General features: G+C 48.3%; 1 protein-coding gene across 1 annotated transcript in view; it reads left to right on the top strand.

Moving 5' to 3' along the window:
* The window catches only part of ZC3H3 (zinc finger CCCH-type containing 3), a 179,786-nt gene that overhangs the window by 137,385 nt on the left and 22,161 nt on the right, over positions 1–20,240 (top strand). The window contains exons 7-9 of the mRNA XM_065628505.1: positions 1,231–1,386; positions 5,209–5,278; positions 12,021–12,152. Coding sequence (XP_065484577.1) covers positions 1,231–1,386; positions 5,209–5,278; positions 12,021–12,152 — 358 coding nt within the window. The remainder of the gene's footprint in view (positions 1–1,230; positions 1,387–5,208; positions 5,279–12,020; positions 12,153–20,240) is intronic.

Genomic DNA, 20,240 nt, shown 5'->3' with positions numbered 1-20,240 from the left:
CACCAAGAGGACGAAGACTGTGGAAATATATTAATATTATAGAATATTTCTATATTATACATATAATAAAAATAATTTTTAAATGTATCTATTTATCCTTAGTCTCTAAGGAAGCAATGAATACAACTACCCAGAGAACTGAAGGCAAGCAGCTTTCGTTTGCCCATCCAGAGCACCGTGTCCTCTTCAAACTTGAGTTGACTGTGCTGTACAATCTAATTATCTTCCCAAAGAGATCAAACATGCCCTCTGTGGTGTCACATTTCCCCAGATCTCAACATTTCCCCTCTTCCTCCTGGTCCCATACATCTCCAAAACTGTTGGGTAATTACCTTTTCAGCTAGAACCTTATGGAAAATGTGTGCTAAGCAACTTTTGATATCCTTACCTAACCTCTAGTGGCACCAGGCAATTAATAGCGAGTTTTTCGGATATTTGGTGTTACCCGGCAAGGGAGAGGATGTTTTTTGCCTCACCATGTTCCCCAAAACTGTGGGAAGGTCTCTCCATGCTCATAAAATCATTGGAGAGAATCACAGTTATGGAGGTGGGAAGGGATCTCTGGAGGGCTCTGTCCTTCCTCCTCCTACCTCAGAGGACCTTGTCCTTCTAACATCTCTCTCTGAGAAGCTCTGGTTCCAGCTTCTCTGCACCATCCCATGAAGAAGTCACAGAGGACAGTAAGATCCCCCTTGGCGTTCTCCTTGCTGGACAAATCAGCCTGTGGCCTCTTCTCAGGTGTCCTGTGCTCCAGCCCCAACCATCTTGGTGGCCTCCACTGGACCCAGTGCCCAGTTGTGGTCTTGCAAGCGCCAAATAGAGAAGGTAGATCCCATCCCTCATCCTCTTGGCTGCGTTCATTCTCACACAGCCCACGCTGTGGTTGGTGTCATCACTGGAAGGGCACCTGGTTGACTCCTGGGTGCCTTGTTGTCCCCAGGTCTTCTTCTGCAGAGGTGCTTTCCAGGCAGTTGATCACAACCTGTCCTGTAGATGTTCCCAGGGAGATTGGCCTCATCTTGCAGGTTTTTAAAGATTTGGGCCAAAGCTGGCCAAAGAATTTTAAAAACCTATGAAGTTATGACCCAGCAGGAACGTCCTGAATATCTCACTCTCTCTTCAAAGTGAGACTTGGGCTCCTGTGTCATTTCAGGTGCTGGTGACTTGTCTTCTCATCGTTGTGTTGAAGCTGGAGTTGTTACCTGACCCTATCTGTCTTTCTCCATTTAGCCGTGCTGTTCAGCGGAGTTTGGCCATCATTCGTCAAGCCAAGCAGAAGAAAAAGAAGAAGGAATATTGTATGTACTACAACCGCTTCGGCAAATGTAATCGCGGAGAGAGCTGCCCCTACATACACGATCCAGAGAAGGTGGCCGTCTGCACCAGGTATGGATGGACACAGCAACCACAGGCTTTGGGCCATCAGAGAATCATAGAATGGTTGGTTGAAGGGACCTCTGGAGATCACCCAGTCCAACCCACCTGCTAAAGCAGGTTCACCAGAGCAGATCACACAGGAATGTGTCCGGGTGGGTTTGAATGTCTCCAGAGAAGGAGACTCCACAACCTCTCTGGGCAGCCTGTTCCAGGGCTCTGGCACCTCAAAGTAAAGAAGTTTCTCCTCATATTCAGATGGAACCTCCTGTGCTTCAGTCTGTGCCTGTTGCCCCTCATCATTGACCACAGTATACTTGGCCATTGTTTGGTTTTGGTGCTTGTTCATAGAATCATAGGATAATTTTGGTTGGAAGAGAGTTTTAAGATGTATGGCCAGCAGGACTAGAGAGATGACCATCCCCCTGGACTGGGCACTGGGGAGGCCAAACCTGGAATCCTGGGGTCAATTTTGGGCACCTCACGCCAAGAAAGGCCTTGAGGTGCTGGAGCGAGTTGAGAGAAGGGAACGGAGCTGGTGAGGGGCTGGAGCACAAGTGTGATGGGAGCGGCTGAGGGAGCTGGGGGGTTCAGCCTGGAGAACAGGAGCTGAGGGGAGACCTTCTGATCTCTGAACTCCCTGAAAGGAAGTTGTAGAGAGGAGAGTGTTGGTCTCTTCTCCCAAGTGACAAGTGATAGGATGAGAGGAAACGGCCTCAAGTTGCACCAGGGGAGGTTGAGGTTGGATCTTGGGAACAATTTCTTCCCCAAAGGGCTGTTGGGCATTGGAACAGGCTGCCCAGGGCAGTGGTGGAGTCACCATCCCTGGAGGTGAGGTTCTCAGGGATATGGGTTAGTGCCAGGGTTGGGTTAACAGTTGGACTCAATGATCTTATATGTCTTCTCCAACCAAAATGATTCAAGGATTCTACAGGACCATGGAGTCCAACCGTTAACCCAACACTGTCAAGTCCACATGTGATATATCATATGATTTCCACAGGGAAACGACCTGATCATAGAGATGTAAGACCACAAGGACAGCTGTTCTGGGTCAGACCTCGGGTCTACCTAGCCCCTTTGAATTGGCAGATACCTACAGGATGAGAACAAGACCAGGCACACTGAGAAGGACTCTTTCTCCTGACTTGGACCTCTCAACTTCCGGCAGCCTGGAAGGTTTTTTTTTTTTTCAATTACTAGAGGTTGCCACCAAACCATCATCACGTAACAGTCAACAGAGGGTTTTTTTGGTGAATTTATTTAGGCTTTTCTTTAACACATGGTGTTTAAGGCCATGGGTTGCACAATGGGATTACAGACTGTTGGAAAAGTGTTTCGTTAACTGGCTGCTCGACTCCTATAATGGGCACCTCCTCGCTTGTGGTTCTTGAGAAGGACGGCATAATTCATTCCCTGATCACCTTCTAAGCACCATTTGTAGCTCTATAGTCCTCTTGTCCCTGTCCAAACTTCCCAGAATGGAGAATCATGGTCTATTTAATCTCTTCTTGTAATTTTTCCCTAAATTTATACAGCATTTTCCACCTATTAATGCTGATAAAGCGTCGCACAACCAGCCTCCACATTAAATACACACATTTTGGTTGTTCTGCACAACCTATAGGGATTACAGAAATATTTATTTCACATTTTGGAGGTGGATATCGTCACCAGGACATATATATCTAATAAATAACCTTTCATATCATTGTACAGAAGCTCTAAAAAAAATTTAAAAATCAGAATAGTGTTTTCAGAATTAGTAATAAGATCAAATCAACATTTTTTTAATATAAGCAGAATAATAATCCTTCATGATTTACTTACTGCCGTCAGGTTGAGGATACCATCAGTGTTTGCCAGGTGGAATTTTGAGGCTACAAATTTTAACCTGTCCCCAAAGAGACCATCTGACTTAAATGATTTTGTGGGTCCTGGATAATACTTGGTGTAGATGTCGGAGTCGTGCAGGTGCGAGCTGGGTGACTCGAGCGCCCGCGCCGGGCTGTTTCTTCCAGCATCATTTCTCAGATCCGCTCGGATCCGTGCAACAGGTTCGAATCCTTCAGCCCGTGACGCCGAGTAGCTACGAGACTTGATAATTTATTACTGGTGGACTGATTCATGTTGCCAGCTCATTATACCTGCCCGACAGTTGATTAAACTATATTATTAGTCGTTTAAAAAGTGTAGAAAAGCCAACTCCGCTGATGAACTCCGTGAGTAATTTCTCCGTAAAATTGCTGCTGTGCTAGAAATCATTTGGAGGTTGCACAAAGCCTGATGGGAGACCATATAAGAGGGAAAGTTAAACTGATTTCACTTTTTCTCCTGTAACGTATCCTCACCAGCACCGAAGCGCGTGTGTCCAAGGTGTCAGGTCAGGATTTCTTCTGGGGACATAGAGGACAAGGGATACCGGCTACTGAGTCCTCACTTTGACTCATTGCTTCTTCTTACGTTGGCAACCAAGTCTGGTCCTTGAGGTCTTTCAGGTCTCCGTCCTGCCCCATTTCCATGAATCACTCGAGGACAAATCTGATTTACTCCTGGTCTTTTGTCTCCGTACCGTGGTGCCTTCCAGCTCCAATCCCGTTCTTTAACTTTCTATTATTTTCTCTTAATTTTCTCAGTCTGCTGTTGTTTTAGGGTGTCCTTTATTTTGCAGATCTGCTGTTTTGAGGAGGTGCAAGTATTAATAGTTACGCCGTGATCACAATCATCTGCAAAACTAGTTGCCATCAACCAGCTGGTTCTCATAGCTATATGTTCCTGTTTATCCTTTGTTCATACCAATCTGAATTTGGTTTTATTTTTAATGAATCTCTCCATGCTCGGCTCTAAATTTACCCAGATTTTATACATAAAGCTGGGGGTGTGTTCTGTGCTCCAGAACTACCTGCAAGGTTAATAGACGTACCCCTGGACTCTGCTATTGAGGCGTTCAGACCAGCGCTCTTCCCATGATAGCATGTTTATTTTATTCATCTGCTGTCACACTGGTAGCTCTTAGGAGAACTTAGGAGTCCAAAAATCCTCACATACCTTGGGATCTCGGTTTTCTGTTGTGCGCCTCTCTCTGCTCGTCCTGGTTGTTGGCCACTCACACCCTGAGGTCCTCCTGGTGCTTCGTCCAGCATCTTCTCCCAGGTAGCAAGTGATAGGACAAAAGGAAACGGCCTCAAGTTGCACCAGGGGAAGTTTAGATTGGATATTAGGAAAAAAATCTTCACGGAAAGGGCTGTCAGGCATTGGAACAGGCTGCCCAGGGCAGTGGTGGAGTCGCCATCCCTGGAGGGGTTTAAAAGGTGTTTAGACGAGGTTCTCAGGGACATGGGTTAGTGCCAGAGTTAGGTTAGGTTATGGCTGGACTCAATGATTCTAAGGGTCTCTTCCAACTGAAATGAAATGATTCTATGTAATCAGGGCTCTAGGAAGGACCTTTCTCCTTCTGGGATCATCATCTACTGAGATTCTTAGGGACATGATTTAGTGCCAGTGTTGAGTTAACGGTTGGACTCGATGATCTTAAGGGTCTTTTCCAACAAAAATGATTCTATGACCCCTGAACCTCACGGTACAGGTCGTGCTCTACCTGCTAATGAGCAGTCAAATACAATGAAAGATCAAAATCTATCAGGAAGCATCAGCTGTTGTTCTAACATGAATTTAGGGTGTGAAATGGGCTTTGACAGCAAGCTTGGCAGCAGTCGTGTATTTTGAGGCCTTGGGGCAAACGTAGTCATGGGGCCAGAGAGATGCTTAGTGTTTAAAACCACAAGTTTTGCGACCCACCTCATGCTCAACCCTCTCCTTCTGGTGTATCAACAGGTTTCTCCGTGGCACATGCAAGAAGACAGACGGGACCTGTTCGTTTTCCCACAAGGTGTCCAAAGACAAGGTCTGTACGGCTTCCCAACGAGCGCGATGCGGCTCAACGAGCCCATCATCACCTCCTTGCGTGCTTCCAACAGAATTCATTTGTAGTTTAATTGCCAAGCTGCTCAGGCTCATGATGGCTTTGTAAGAGTAGCCTCTTCAACCAGCGTGGTGAATGGGTAGATGAACCCATTAAGGAGTGGATTGGAAACCAGAGCTCCTGAGGCTTCGTTGAGTGACGTGCGTTGGGTTAAGCAGCCCTTAAACTCCAAGGATTGGAGAGAAAGAGCGCAGGAGTAGCGTTTAGTTGCGTCTAATCCTTAGCTACGTCCGTAAGATCACCCTTCCGTCTAAATCACCCTGTGCTGGTGTCGGAGGAGGAGAATGTTTTAACATCCAAGAGCTTGGAGGTATAAATTAACCTTTCTAAAAAAGGTTTCTGCCAGGGTTTCACCGCCTGGCAGAACAGCTTTTGAGTTTGTCATCGTGTCCAACCTTCTTGATGTATTCGGGGCTCCGTGGTTTTATTACACAGAGCAAGGTGGAAAAATAATTAGATTTTCTTTTAGTGATTACCCGTTGACGATTTAGCAGATTAACCTCCGCTCTGTGGCTGGGATCTCCGGTCAGATGTAGCTTTGGAGACCTCAAGCGTTGAAGCCGAGGTGAAGTCGGTGCCAAAGGTTTAAGTATAACTGCGGGTTCTTTGCTGAGCTGGGATGCGCTTCAAGCACATATTTACATTTCGGCTTTTTTGGATGGATTTGGAGGATCATTTCTCTGCTACAGACAAAAGATCACACAAACAACAGTGATAAGGTTAATCCCACCGGGGTATTGAAGCGACAACCAGCACGGTGTCACCACCCGGGGAGCGTTTGCCGTCAGCTCTGGTATCAAGGCTTCGCTGTCGGGATGGAGATGCCGGGAAGCGGGATGCAAACAATGACCGGTTTTCCCGGACAAGCCTGTAAGGCTCGAGTCCTTCATCATGTCGCCCGATGAGTCTGCAGCCCCCCTTGGCTGGATTTTTGTTGTGTCATTTGTCGAAAGCCGCTTGGTCGAAGCTTTCGCAGCTGTACCTGGGGCACGGCGGGGACCGGAGCTCGCCCGAGCTGTGCCGGATCTGGAAATACTGCTTTTAGTTACTGAACCTTTGGTTATTTAACCCATGCTCTGTGAATTGTCCTTATAACACCTTCTTCTCCCCGCTCCCTTCAAGCATCGCCGTCCTCCTTTCCTCATCCCTGGCATCGTGTAGGTAATTACAGCGCAATTACTGACCTGTAAAGGATTTAACCCGTGGGGTCTTGTCAGCATCTGGGACGGGACCTTTTCCTACAGCGTTTGCCTTTGGGCAGGCGGTTTTCTTGTCTCCTTTTCCATCCATTCGCCTAAGGCACGTTCGCTGTCAGTGGGGAGCTCATAAGTTATCCTGGCAGTGAGCGGAGTCGCTCCGAACGAGGCGCAAAGCACCATATGTTTTTTACATGTATCTCTCTTCCGAGTCACTTAATCATGAGTATATAAAATAGAGAAGAGAGACCGGGGACAGCTGTAGTCTCTGACTCGTGGCGCGTCAAAGGAGGGATGGGAATGAGAATTGATAGAAGGAAAAAAAGGGCTGGTTTGGGTGGGTTTTTTTCTTCTTATAATATATAGACTTCAGAAATAAAGAAGCCGAGAAAAGAGAAAGCTTTGCCGAGGGACTGGCTGCTAGTGTATCCAGAATTGTTATAATTAGTGCAGATTTGGAGTGGATTTGGTGTGAGTGACTTCTTTTCACCCAAGTAAGCAATGTGCAAGTGCTAACGGCGGCACTGCCTGTGCGTCTGAGATGAAGGATTGATATTTGTCCAGAAAGCATGGGGCCATTGGCTAATAAATTAAACAGTATTTCAGCAGGTGCTGGAGCTTGATTTTAGTCCCAGGGCAAAAACCTGGGGGACACTTGAGAGCTGGAGGTGGCCAAGGATCCATTATGGTCGGTGGTTTGGCCACCAAAGGACGCGACGGTTTGATACAGATGGGTTTGTACCAACTGGTCTCGGTACCTGGGAATATTCCTCAACGTGTTTAATTTGCTGGTGGATAACTGGCCTCAGTTTCCCTTCCAGAAACCACCTCCTCGAGGAGGACCTCAAACTTTCGGCTTCTGAACTCTGTTTTGGGTGGATAGATGGAGAACGACGGCTGCAGCGTGACGTGGAAAACTCAACCTTTCCTCCTTAGCAGCACCTCACTGGTTAGGAATTGAGTGAAGAATAATGATAATATCATCACGGTAATAAAACGGAATTAAAAAGGAATGAAGTCTCTTGCAGAAGAGCCACTTTGCCGATGGCATTTTGGGGACAAAACCCCTGGGATGCGGGTTGGCCTCTGCCTGTCTCACTTTATTCCCCAGGAGTTCACTGCTACCGAAGCATCATCCAAACCCAAGCCAAGTCATTAAATTAACAAAACTCCAAACGAACCAGGCAAGTGCCTTAGAAACAAATGCTTTTCGGCGTGCGTTTCTGGCCGTGCGCCGTGGGGAAGGAGGGTTATTTTTTGCAGGATTAGGCGCCCCCGGGGGGGTGGTTCAGAGGTCTCCGCTCACCACCTTGTCATCAGCACGAGCTCGGAAGAGAAACAACCTCCTCCGCGGAGTTGGAGCCTGTTTTCAGGGTGATTTATAGCCGCGGGGATGCTGCTGCCCAAAGCGAGAGGCGACTTTTGCTTTTCAGCTCCCGTCGCTCCCCGTTAACCCGCGTGATTACTGGCAAAGGTGGCGTTAGCCTCATTTATCAGCTGCGGAGAAAGGCAGGTGAAGCCACCCAGCAGAGGAAAGCGTCGCTTTCTCCCCGCTCGTGAGTTTTTGGAGCGGATCCTGTCTCTTCCTCAGATGAAGGATGGGGGTGGCTTGTTTTTGGCTACTTGTGTTGGGATTTTAATGCGGTGAATGATTTTCTATGTGTGGTTAATGGTGACACACCAACTGCTGTGGTTTGGGGGGTTCCTGGTTTTGCTGGTGCCCCGTTAGTTGACTCTTAATTTCGCTTTGTGGTTATGGGGGTGAGAGGGGAACCTCACAGCCATCTCATCAGAGAAATTCAGGTTATTGTCATTTCGTGGGAAGTCACTGGGGATGGGGCTCAGTCCAGGAGGTGAAGGACCAAGGGCTTGCAGGGCATAGCTATTGGTTTGAGGACAAACCTCTTGCTTAACCTGGAGTGGGGGGGGTGATCCCGTGCCTCAGTTTCCCCACTGAAAAATGGGGATAATCCCCTGTTTTACATGGGAAGGCTACATGGATTCAGCTGTCACAGCAGCGAGGAGCTTTTCCCCATCCTAAGCGACAAAACCCTTACTCCAAGTTGCTCAAGTTGCACCAGGGGAGGTTTAGATTGGATATTAGGAACAATTTCTCCCCAGAAAGGGCTGTCGGGCATTGGAACAGGCTGCCCAGGGCAGTGGTGGAGTCACCATCCCTGGAGGGGTTGGACAGACGCGGAGATGAGGTTCTCAGGGACATGGGGTAGTGCCAGGAGTGGGTCAATCATCGGACTCGATCTTGAGGGTCTTTTCCGACCAAAATGATTCTATGACTCCAAGCAGAAGATGCTCTTGGGGACAGCGAGCTGCTCCAGATGGACACGATGCTTTGCAGATGCTTTCAAAACCCAAACTACCCATCTGGCAATGGAAGAAGGAGCCTGGAGGAGAGGGAAGGCTGGTGGCTGTGGAATTTTGTCTCACAGGGGATGGAGCATCTGTCAAAGCGGGAATTTCTCTGCGACGGGGCAGAGCGGCCGTCACATCCTGATATTTGAGAGAAACCGGTGAATGTGAATGAATGGGTTTGTGAGCGAAGGTTAGCGAGAGGCGAGGACTCTGGCAACCACCCGCTGCTGCTACAACAGCTTTTCCCCTTGAGGAGCTCGGAAAAGAATCAGCATTTTTCTCCCTAATAGAGCTTCAAAACTCTGTTGTGAGCAATTTGGAAATTCACGTTGAGTTTCGGGTTCATTAGCCGCCGGCTCCAAAGCGTGTACATAGTCAAAGCTGTCTAATACGGACGCACCGCACCAGTGCCTTGAATTAATGTTATTGTTATTTGTGTGGACGTAGTGGGGTGCAAACAAGGTTAATTGAAATGAGAGTGCTGCTTCCTCTTGATAATGGCTCAGGCTTGACAGCTAGGAGGAGTTTATTTTTGTAGAAGAGCTGCCTTTATTATCCCTTTTTATTAGAGCTAATTTGGGCTCTATATCAAAAACTACATTAAGGGAATCATTTACGGTCACACCACCACCACCAAAAAAGATAGCCCCAGAGCCCTGTCCTTTATGTTAATGTCTGCAGTTAAAAGACAATTAAAAATAAACTCTTCTCTTTTAAAGCACCCTTTGTTTTCTTTCTTCTCTGCTTCCCCCTCCTTCTCTTGATTTCTCTCTTTGCCTCAAGTGAGCCAATTTAGTTAAAACCCTCATGTGCCCTTCAGGGAAAGGGATTTTTTCCAGATAAACGTCAGTGGTGGTTATTGCAGAATTGTAAATATTAGTTTGGGGACGCTCCAACCGGCAGGACCAAGATGCTGCCAGTGAATGGAGAGATTGATACTGTGCTGATCTGTAAGGAAATTTGATGCGTAGACGAACAAAAAAGGATCGAGCAGGAGGAACCAGAACGTCGCGACGGCTTCGGGAAACTCACGTTCCCGTCCGCTGCTGCTTATTCGGGTCAGGAAGTTGCCTGCAGTAGCCGGTGAGTTAAGGATGCTGAAATATCGCAGCAGGCTGGTAATTTGTTTTTAATTATAACAGCTGGCAGAAGGTGAAGTTTGTGGTTGGAGGATGATGAGGATCCTTGCTCGTTTGCTTTTCCTCGTCTCAGTTGTCGTGCTGCTAAGGCTCAGGAGTGGTGGGAGTGGGGCTGTGCTCCGTGGATGTGACCGCGCTCGGGTTCTCCTCCTCCTTTCCCTCCCTCCTGGAACATCCCTCCTGGAACCTCCTTCCTGGAGCATCCTTCTTGGAGCATCCCTTGTGGAACATCCCTCTTGGAACAGCCTTCCAGGGCTACGAAGCTGGTGAAGGGTTTGGAGGGGAAGCCATATGAGGAGCAGCTAAAGTCACTTGGTTTGTTCAGCCTGGAGAAGAGGAGAATAAGAGGAGACCTCATGGCGGTTACAGCTTCCTCACAAGGGGAGGAGGAGGGGCAGGTGCCGAACTCTTCTCTTTAGTGAATGACAGAACCCAAGGGAATGGCAGGAAGATGTGCCAGGGGAAGTTTAGGTTGGACATGAGGAAAAGGTTCTTCACCCAGAGGGTGCTGGACACTGGAACAGGCTCCCCAGGGAGGTGTCACGGCCCCAAGCCTGACAGTGTTCAAGAAGAGACTGGACAACGTCCTCAAACACATGGTGTGAACTGTGGGGTTGCCCTGTGCAGGGACAGAAGTTGGACTTGATGATCCTTGTGGGTCCCTTCCAACTAAGGACATTCTATGATTCTATGATCCCTTGTGGAACATCCCTCCTGGAACATCCTTCCTGGAGCATCCCTTGTGGAACATCCCTCCTGGAACATCCTTCCTGGAGCATCCCTTGTGGAACATCCCTCCTGGAACATCCTTCCTGGAGCATCCCTTGTGGAACATGCCTCCTGGAACATCCCTCCTGGAGCACCCCTCGTAGAACATCCCTCCTGGAGCATCCCTTGTGGAACATCCCTCCTGGGACATCCCTCGTGGAACATCCCTGGTGGAACATCCTTCCTGGGACATCCCTCGTAGAACATCCCTCCTGGAGCATCCCTGGTGGAACATCCCTCCTGGGACATCCCTCGTAGAACATCCCTCCTGGAGCATCCCTTGTGGAACATCCCTCCTGGGACATCCCTCGTGGAACATCCCTCCTGGGACATCCCTCATGGAACATCCCTGGTGGAACATCCTTCCTGGGACATCCCTCCTGGAGAATCCCTCCTCCAGCACACAGGGACGGGCATCATCACTTCTCTCACGTCCCTGGGGAGCGCTGGGCTGATGCCTTCGCGTGATGCCACCCCTCAAAAAAATACTTGCGGAGATGCAAGCACTTGTTTCCAGGACCCACCTTTCGGAGCCTTTATTTAACCATGTGTTCTGCACCCTCCAGCCAGCTCCGTATCCATGGAAGAGCCAAATAGTGGGGACACCCCCAAGATGCTATTTTGACCTTCGCGACAGCCAGAACCCCCCATGGGAGTGGGTGGCTGGGCTGGGTACGAGCCCTGCACCGTGTTCCCATCACATCTCTCCTTGGGAAGGGTGTTCTTGGTCTTTGTCCATGTGACAATGTGTTCACCTTAGTGCCTTTTGCCCCTTCTTTCCTCTTCAAGGTTAGTTGGGAGCATCAGTAGGAGATGAACCTGCCACGTGCACCATGCCAGCAAAGTCCCTGTGGCATATTATGATTCCCTCATCCTTTCTCGTGCCGTACAGAGCCAGTTTTCTTTCCGGTGGCAGTTTCATGCTTTCCACCCTCACTCCAGCATCCTGAAGGATGCTAACGCAGGCGTGTTCACCCCCCTGTGCATACATACACTGGGACCATGGAATGTCTGGGACCTGCATTGCAGGAGACCCATAGAAGAGCTAAAAATACCTCTGGGATCAGCAGCTGGCAAAAGGCTTATATTTATTTTACACGTCATGGTTTTGTTTCGGTTCTGGGGGTTGGAATGACTCCTAATGGTGTGTTGGGCGAGCGCTAACGTATTTCTCATCTTCTGCCTTTGCAGATGCCGGTGTGTTCCTACTTCTTGAAGGGAATCTGCAGCAACAGCAACTGTCCCTACAGCCACGTCTACGTGTCCAGGAAGGCAGAAATATGCCAGGATTTCCTCAAAGGCTATTGCCCCATGGGAGAAAAGGTAAAGAGGGGACCAAGCTCTTGGGGTCCTGGGCTGGATGCGCCTTTACTGAAGCCACAAGTTGTTTTTCACATGAGCTGTGACACCGAAGGGAACCGTAGAGCTGGAAGCTGCCGAACACCTGGGTGTGATGAACAGCAGTCCTGTGCCTTTCCAAAGGGTGATGGGCAAAGTGGTTTGGTTGCTTTGCAGGCAGAAAAAAAGGAAGGAAACAAATTTAAGGTTGTAGCTTGCAAACGTTGTGCCAGACTTTCCCTAGGAGAAGCTTCCCTGGGGTGTCCCATGCCTGAGCTGAGAGCACCTGCCCTGAAAACTGCTCAGTTAGGTAGATGAGAAATGAAGGAAAAGGCTTATAAGTCCCTGGTTTACATAGAAAAAACACAGATATTTAAGCTTATTTTGCGTGCTGGCTCCATAATGGGTTAAAACTTGAGCCTTAGATCTCGTGGCTCAGTCTTAGCAGTAACTGAGCCTCAAGCTGTGCCTAAATATGTACCTGGAGGCTTCGTGGAGCCCACCTCCAGGTCCTGGGGGTCTTCTGCTTTAGATCAATGCAATGAAGACCAACATGGACTTTATGTACACCCTGAGCAGACTTGTAACCTCGTCCATGAGCTTACGACACCCCATGTAACACACAGAGCTCAAGAGTGAGCAGCTTTCCTGGAGTGGGACCTGGTTTTCAAAAGGCATTTTAGGGCTGTTACATGCCAAAAAAAGGGAATTTTGAGGTTTATCTTGCGGCTCCTCGCTTGTTTGTTAAGAGAAGCAGGTGGCAGCAAACTTGGTTCCTTGGTGCGAAGCCATGCTGGACGATCTCACTTCTCCTTGCTTCGTGGCTAAGGGAATCAAAACTACCATCCTATCCAACTCCTTTCGGCTGTTTTCTATTAATTTAGGAATATTTTTGCCTCTTAGTGTGAACCACCCTTTCGTTAATAGAGCATGTGGTTTTCTTTGGGGTTCCGTGAGCAAGTATGGGCCACCTTCGCTTGATTTCTCCAGCTGCCATCTCAAACTTGCGAGAGTGGCGATGCTGTCACATCAGAGTCCCCAAACAGCTGTAGTTCAGAAGGGGCAACCAGTCAATTTGCCACTAGGTTTGAATAAGGCAAAGATGGACTCTCAGATTTATGGAGGTGATGCTGCTTCTCCCAAGTAACAAGTGATAGGACAAGAGGAAACGGCCTCAAGTTGCATCAGGGGAAGTTCAGATTGGATATTAGGAAAAATTTCTTCCCAGAAAGGGTTGTTGGGCATTGGAACAGGCTACCCAGGGCAGTGGTGGAGTCACCATTCCTGGAGGGGTTGAACAGATGCCGAGATGAGGTTCTCAGGGACATGGGTTAATGCCAGCGCTCGGTTAATGGTTGGACTTGATGATCTTGAGGGTCTCTTCCAACCAAAGTGGTTCTATGATTCTGCTGTAGTTGAGAGCTACCAGGCTTTTCTCTTCTGGGGTGGGTTACGTGGTGGGATTTCTGCTCATCCTTTGACCATTGTGGCCAGCAGGTCAAGGGAGGGGATTCTGCCCCTGTGCTCCCATGTCCTGAGCCCCCCTGAGCTCTGCGTCCAGCTCTGGGGTCCCAGCACCAGCCAGACATGGAGCTGTTGGAGCGGGACAGAGGAGGGACACGGGAATGGACCGAGGGCTGAACAGCTCTGGGGAGAAAGGCTGAGAGAGCTGGGGGTTCAACCTGGGGAGGAGAAGCTCTGGGGAGACCTTATTGTGACCTTAAAATATTAAAAGGGGGTTTATAAGAAAGATGGAGACAGACTTTTTAATGAGGTCTGTAGTGATAGGGCTAGGGGTGATGATTTTAAACTAAAGGAGGGGATATTCAGGATGGACATAAGGATGAAATTTTTGCCCCTGATGGTAATAAAACACTGGCCCAGGTTGCCCAGAGAGGTGGTGGATGCCCCATCCCTGGAGACATCCCAGGCCAGGCTGGACGGGGCTCTGAGCAACCTGAGCTGGTGAAGATGTCCCTGCTCATGGCAGGGGTAGGACTGGATGAGCTTTGAAGGTCCCTTCCAACCCAAACCATTCGATGATCCTGTGATTCGCTGTGCAATGTTGGCCCATTTCTATGAGCCCAACCAAAGGACAGGACCCATCCTCTCAGCCCGTTTTTCTCTGGGGAGTTTGCTGGTCACCTCTAGGATGTGTTTGATATGGAAGAAGACATCTATGGATGTCTTCTCCTGGCTTGGTTGAGCTGCTTCCATGAGCCAACAGCAAGAGAACAGGAGGACACAGTTAAAGCCTCTTCCTTGAGCTGGAGACTCCAGGTACCACGTTGAAAACACAACAGGACCTTTACTTTAAATTGGCTTTTCAGCTGAAAAAAATGAGCCACTAATGAAACAATCATTTTGTTTTCCTCGAGTCTGCCAGATTGCAGGGCACCATCCCAAATACGCCCCAGCAGGCCTATGGAATGGTATTATTTTATAGCATTTAATAAAGCGTGAATAAGTGTCTACCTAAGCATGGTTTTGCTTAGACTTACTGCTCCTGGGATTTTCTAACTCCCTTGTGATTCTGGCTGCTTTTCACCAGGGAAGTTCCTGGGATGAGCAGTTGGATGTTTGGATCTCCAAAGGGCTTTTCTCCTCCTTTTCTCCATCCCTGAAGCTCCTGTTGATAGAGAAACAACCCAACACGTAAAGCTGTAGGTGCTCAGCGCCCGTCACCCTGGTATCACCCCCCTAAAGCCACCAACTTATCCCAAAACCCAAACACAACAGCGGACGGTACCTTCTGCAAGGCAAACTCATCCATTCCTGTGGAAAAACTGCTACAGACCAAAAAAACAGGCAAAAGAAAGGGGAAAAAAAGCCCAAAGTGAGAACTTTAAGGAAAGCAGGACATCAGCAGGAGTTGAGGGAAAGGCTAATAAATTAGTCTGTGCCTAATTACTTTTTGTGGTGGCATGTGGAGGGGACTCTGTGCAGGATAAACGTTTCCTCTGAAGGAAAACACGGGCATCCTGCCGCCTCCCTCCAGCTCAGCACCAGCCACGCGGGCAGGGTCCCTACAATTATTTTTAAAATATTCCAATTTAAATGAAAATATAAAAGAGATATTTAGAATATTTATTCTATTAGTAAAAGTGCTTACCGTGTCACTTTTAGAGTGTCAGAAAAGCATTCTCCTACAGATGATGGATAGCAGCCTGTAATTATATATGGGGAGAAATTGCTGAGCGGGCCATATTTAACTGGGGAGGAGAAATACCAGCTTGGGCCATTAAGGGTTAATTTTATTCTCTAAATAATATAAAAAGTGCTGAGTCCGTTCCTTTGCTCAAAGTAGAAAGTCCTCAAATGGACCCCGGAGAGTTTATAATATTCTACTGAATCAAGTAAAAATGTTAACCTTGCTTCATAAAACGATGGCTTGTTAAAGATGCACAGTCCCTTTTCTTTTGAATAATTTAGGACGGGAGTAAATCTTCTCTTGTTCTGCTTTTCCCTGTCCGAGGAACGTCTGCCTGCGGTCTGAACTGCGAAAGGCGCAGACGGCAAAGGTGTACGATGCCGGCACAGCATCCTCAGAGGAAAAACTCAAATAAGGATGGCCGGTAATTAGGAATTTAGGTTATTTTGTGCGGGAGTTTGGCACACTGGGCTCTTCTCCCCCTTGTGTTTTCCTCTCTGTGCTTCCCCCGAAGCAGCACAATTTCTGATTTTTATCAGACCTTCATAAAAAATGTCCATTATTATCCATAATTTATGACATGTCGTTCGCAGTGTTGCCTCTTAAGTACTTTCTAGATGTCTTGCAGGATGCTCAGGCCACGTTGATCGGCCTTTGACCCATCCCATGGGCTGTAACTCCAACTGCATGAGCTTTTTCTACAAACGATGCCAGGACTGGTCTGCTCTGCCTTCATCAGGAACTTAGAACAAGGGAGAAAGCTTTAATTTTGCATTCCCAAGTCCCTTTTTCAGGAACGTAGACTCTAGAGGGCAAAGGTTCTCCCACTCTTGGGGACAGATCCTCTACAAGACCATGACCACGTCCTTCATTAAGAGAATGTTATCCCCAATATTAATCATTTTCAGGTAGTAGAGCCAACTTTGATTTCCAGCATCCTCACCCATTCCTTGGTCATGGCTTGAGAAATTTCTCCAACCTGTGTGTTTGCACATTGACCTACAGCTTCCTAAAGGGAGTGGAGGAACCTGCAAGTTCAGCTTGGTGAAGCAGTTGGTGAAATACGGCTCAGAATAACTCTGCAGCTTGAATAATCTCTAAGCACATCATATGTGTCTTAGTGAAAGCCACAAAGAGATGCCCACCATGGAAATCTCCCTGACATCTTGCCTAGAGCTCTCTGACCTTCTCCAGCACCATGAAACGGTCATGCTGGGTGAGGCTGGTCCCTCTGGGCTGGTCACCTGCACTGGAGGAAGCCTGAAGGGGGAAGTGGGAAGAGAGAGAGAAATTGGGGCCTCTTGCAGGTGCTCTCCAGGGTTTTCCGAAGACGTTTCGATGAGCTGCTCTATGGTAAAAGCTCTTCTCTAGTTCCCCGTCCTTCTTCCCGTATGGGTCTTCATGTCTACGTCTCAATTTGAGGCACGGGTTCTCTGGGAGAGGATGGGGTGAGGCTGCTGGGCACAAGGGATGAGGTAGCACCACTATCAAGTGAAGCCATGGTGGCACAGAATCATAGAATCATAGAATCAATTTGGTTGGATCATCGAGTTGGTTGGATCAAGATCATCAAGTCCAACCGTGAAGCCAACTCTGGCATGAAACTATGTCCTTAAGAACCTCATCTACACATCTTTTAAACCCCTCCAGGGATGGTGACTCCACCACTGCCCTGGGCAGCCTGTTCCAATGCCCGACAGCCCTTTCCGGGAAGAAGATTTTCCTAATATCCAATCTGAACTTCTCTGGCGCAACTTGAGGCAGTTTCCTCTCGTCCTGTCTCTGCCAAGCTGCTCTCATTCCTGTGCCCATGCTTGGCTCCCAAAAAAATACCCAAATAATACAAAATAATATGAAATAATACCCAGCCCAAAGGAGCTCGTAGGGTGATAATATCCATGCCAGGTCGGGCGGCTGTTGTAATATATGGTCACAGAATCATAGAATGTCCTGAGTTGGAAGGGACCCACAAGGATCATGGAGTCCAGCCCCTGTCCCTGCATAGGACAACCCCAAAATTCATACCATGTGTCTGAGGGTGTTGTCCAGTCTCTTCTTGAGCACTGTCAAGCTTGGGGCCGTGACACCTCCCTGGGGAGCTTGTTCCAGTGCTCCAGCACCCTCCTTTTCCTAATGCCCAACATAATATCCATCCCATGGTTGATTGCCAGCCATGGGCTGAGATGTCGGTGTGGCTGAGAGCTTGGATCTGGGAATTACAGCAAACGCTTGTGTTACACCCATAGGTGACCCCAAGGATCAAGATTTGCTTGACAGGCACAAAATATGACTTATTCGGGAATAAACTGTATTTGGAAGAATCATGGCTAAGGCAGGTTTTGGCACTGGCGTCCTCCAGCTCTCACAATGTGTCAGAGCAAAGGCAAGCGAGTCAGCCCAGTCCCCTCTTAACTGCTGCATCTGTAAAATTGTTTTGTATTAAATAAGCTTTTCCCCCACGGTGTACATTAACGAGCGCGCTGCATTAAATACTTCTCTTCGTATCGTTTCCATCAGCTGCCTTGAAGCCTGTGGGTAAATTCTTCCCCCTTGGGGACTATTAAGCAGTAAGACGCGGTGAGATTAAACAACGAGGCTACGGTGAAAATGCACGGGGAGATGTACTGGAATAAATCATGGGGAAAGGGGGGCTCTGTGCTCCGGTGTTTGCTGGCAACACATCGCTCCGGAGTACGGTGCAACCTGCCCTGTCCCCGCTGATGGAGCTTGACCAGGGAACCTGCCGTCACAGCAGGGATGCTCATGGTGGACCTGCACTGAAACAGCCCGGTAGACTCCTAAAATTCATCTTTTGGTCCTGCTGAGTTGCTCATCCAACAGCATTTCACCAGAGCTTTGATTTACTGGACCAAGTTGTCCAGATTGGTGGTGGATGCCCCATCCCTGGACTCATCCCAAGCCAGGCTGGACAGGGCTCTGAGCAACCTGAGCTGGTGCAGATGTCCCTGCTCATGGCAGGGGTTGGACCAGATGAGCTTTGAAGGTCCCTTCCAACCCAAACTATTCTATGATTCTGTGATTTGCAGCTTATCCACGTAAAATATCGGCAGCGCTTATGCCGGCAGGGGCAGGTCTGGTCAGCACACCCTGCCTGAGGAAGTGCTGCTTCCTTAGGAAAAATCATTTTCTGTCCCCAGATGTAGCTGTGATGTTTTTCACAGTGACAGCTGCTTGATTTTTCTGCAGAAAATTAAAACACGGGGACTTTTTCTTAGCCGATGCCTTGTTCTCGTTTGCGTTTCTCTGGTCTCATGACATGTTAGGTTGGTTATTTTCTTCTTTTCTGGTTGAAGTTTAATGGGTTCCCACCATAAACTTATTTCATGTGTCTGATAAATTAAATTTAACACATTTCTTCAGGAAAACCCACATGAGCTGTGCTAGCACCACCTAACAGTTAAATGTCTTTGGGCTCAATTCGCGATGGAGAGCGGCAGCCTGAGGTCCTCATTCCCTTTAACCTCATCACAGAACGGTGAAGATCAACACTGTTCTTATTGCATATTCTCTGCTGATTTTTGTTGTTTACTGGGTAGAACGTTTTTTTTTTTTTTCTCACAGACAAGACCCATCAGATATTGGTCTTTCTGGGTCTTTCTTCCCCTTCCTCTAGTCCCAGGTTGACCTCCAGCAAGGTTGCCTTTTCATTGAGCACATAGAGTCGTCAAGGAACCCATGCACATTCATCAATGTAGCTGCTGGCTGATTCCCAGCTCTGTAACTACCCTCAACCTCCATCTTTCATCAAATCATAGAATGGGTTGGGTTGGGTTGAGGGGGACCTTCAAAGCTCGTCTGCTCCAACACCTGCCATGAGCAGGGACATCTCCACCAGCTCAGGTTGCTCAGAGCCCCGTCCAGCCTGGCCTGGGATGTCTCCAGAGATGGGGCATCCACCACCTCTCTGGCCAACCTGGGCCAGGCTCTCACCACCCTCATCATAAAAATTTTCTTCTTTAATGTCCAATCCAAACCTACCCTCTTTCAGTTTAAAACTGTTGCGCCTTGTCCTCTTGCTGGTAAAAAGTCTCTCTCCGTCTTTCTTAGAAACCCTCTTTCCATGTTGAAAGACCACAATAAGGTCCTCCCGGAGCCTCTTCTTCTCCAGGTTTCTCCAACCCCAGCTCTCTCAGTCTTTCTTCCAAGGAGAGGTGTTCCAGCCTCCTGATCATCCTGTCCAAGGTGGTCATGGTGGCCACCACAGAACACATCACATATGGTGTGGAGATAAAGGACACTGGCTCTCCTGGGCAGTGGGGCAGCCCCTTCTCTGGTGGAGGGGATTTGTGGATTACCTTCTCCCATCGTTCAGAAATAGCTGATGATGAGCACTGCCTTTGATAGCTCTTTTATAGACTACTGCAGCTGTATGAAAATCAATGACAATAGCAGCTTCATTTCATTTATCTTTTATTTTAACTCTGGTTGACAGATGTTTGCTGGGTGCTAGAGTTGCCTGCTTGATTTTGTTTTATTCCTATAATGTGTAGTAGAAATCTTCAGTCGACAAACTGATTACTAAGTAAAACATTTATTAAAAAAAACAACGGATAGACTTAGTAATGAGTCTGCTCATAAAATCCCCCTGTACTGGGCACTGGCGAAGCCAGACCTCAAATCCTGGGGTCAGTTTTGGGCCCCTCACGCCAAGAAAGCCCTTGAGGTGCTGGAGGGAGTTGAGAGAAGGGAACGGAGCTGGTGAGGGGCTGGAGCGCAAGTGTGATGGGAGCAGCTGAGGGAGCTGGGGGTTCAGCTTGGAGAACAGGAGCTGAGGGGAGACCTTCTGATCTCTGAACTGCCTGAAAGGAGCTTGGAGCCAGGGTGGTCGGGCTCTGCTCCCCAGGAACAAGCGCCAGGAGCAGAGGAAACGGCCTCAAGTTGCGCCAGGGGAGGTTGAGGTT

The sequence above is a fragment of the Caloenas nicobarica genome, chromosome 2 (genome assembly GCF_036013445.1).
Source record: "Caloenas nicobarica isolate bCalNic1 chromosome 2, bCalNic1.hap1, whole genome shotgun sequence".
NCBI lineage: Eukaryota > Metazoa > Chordata > Aves > Columbiformes > Columbidae > Caloenas > Caloenas nicobarica.
Note: the sequence above shows the minus strand (reverse complement) of the source record. Positions and strands in the feature narration are given on the sequence as shown.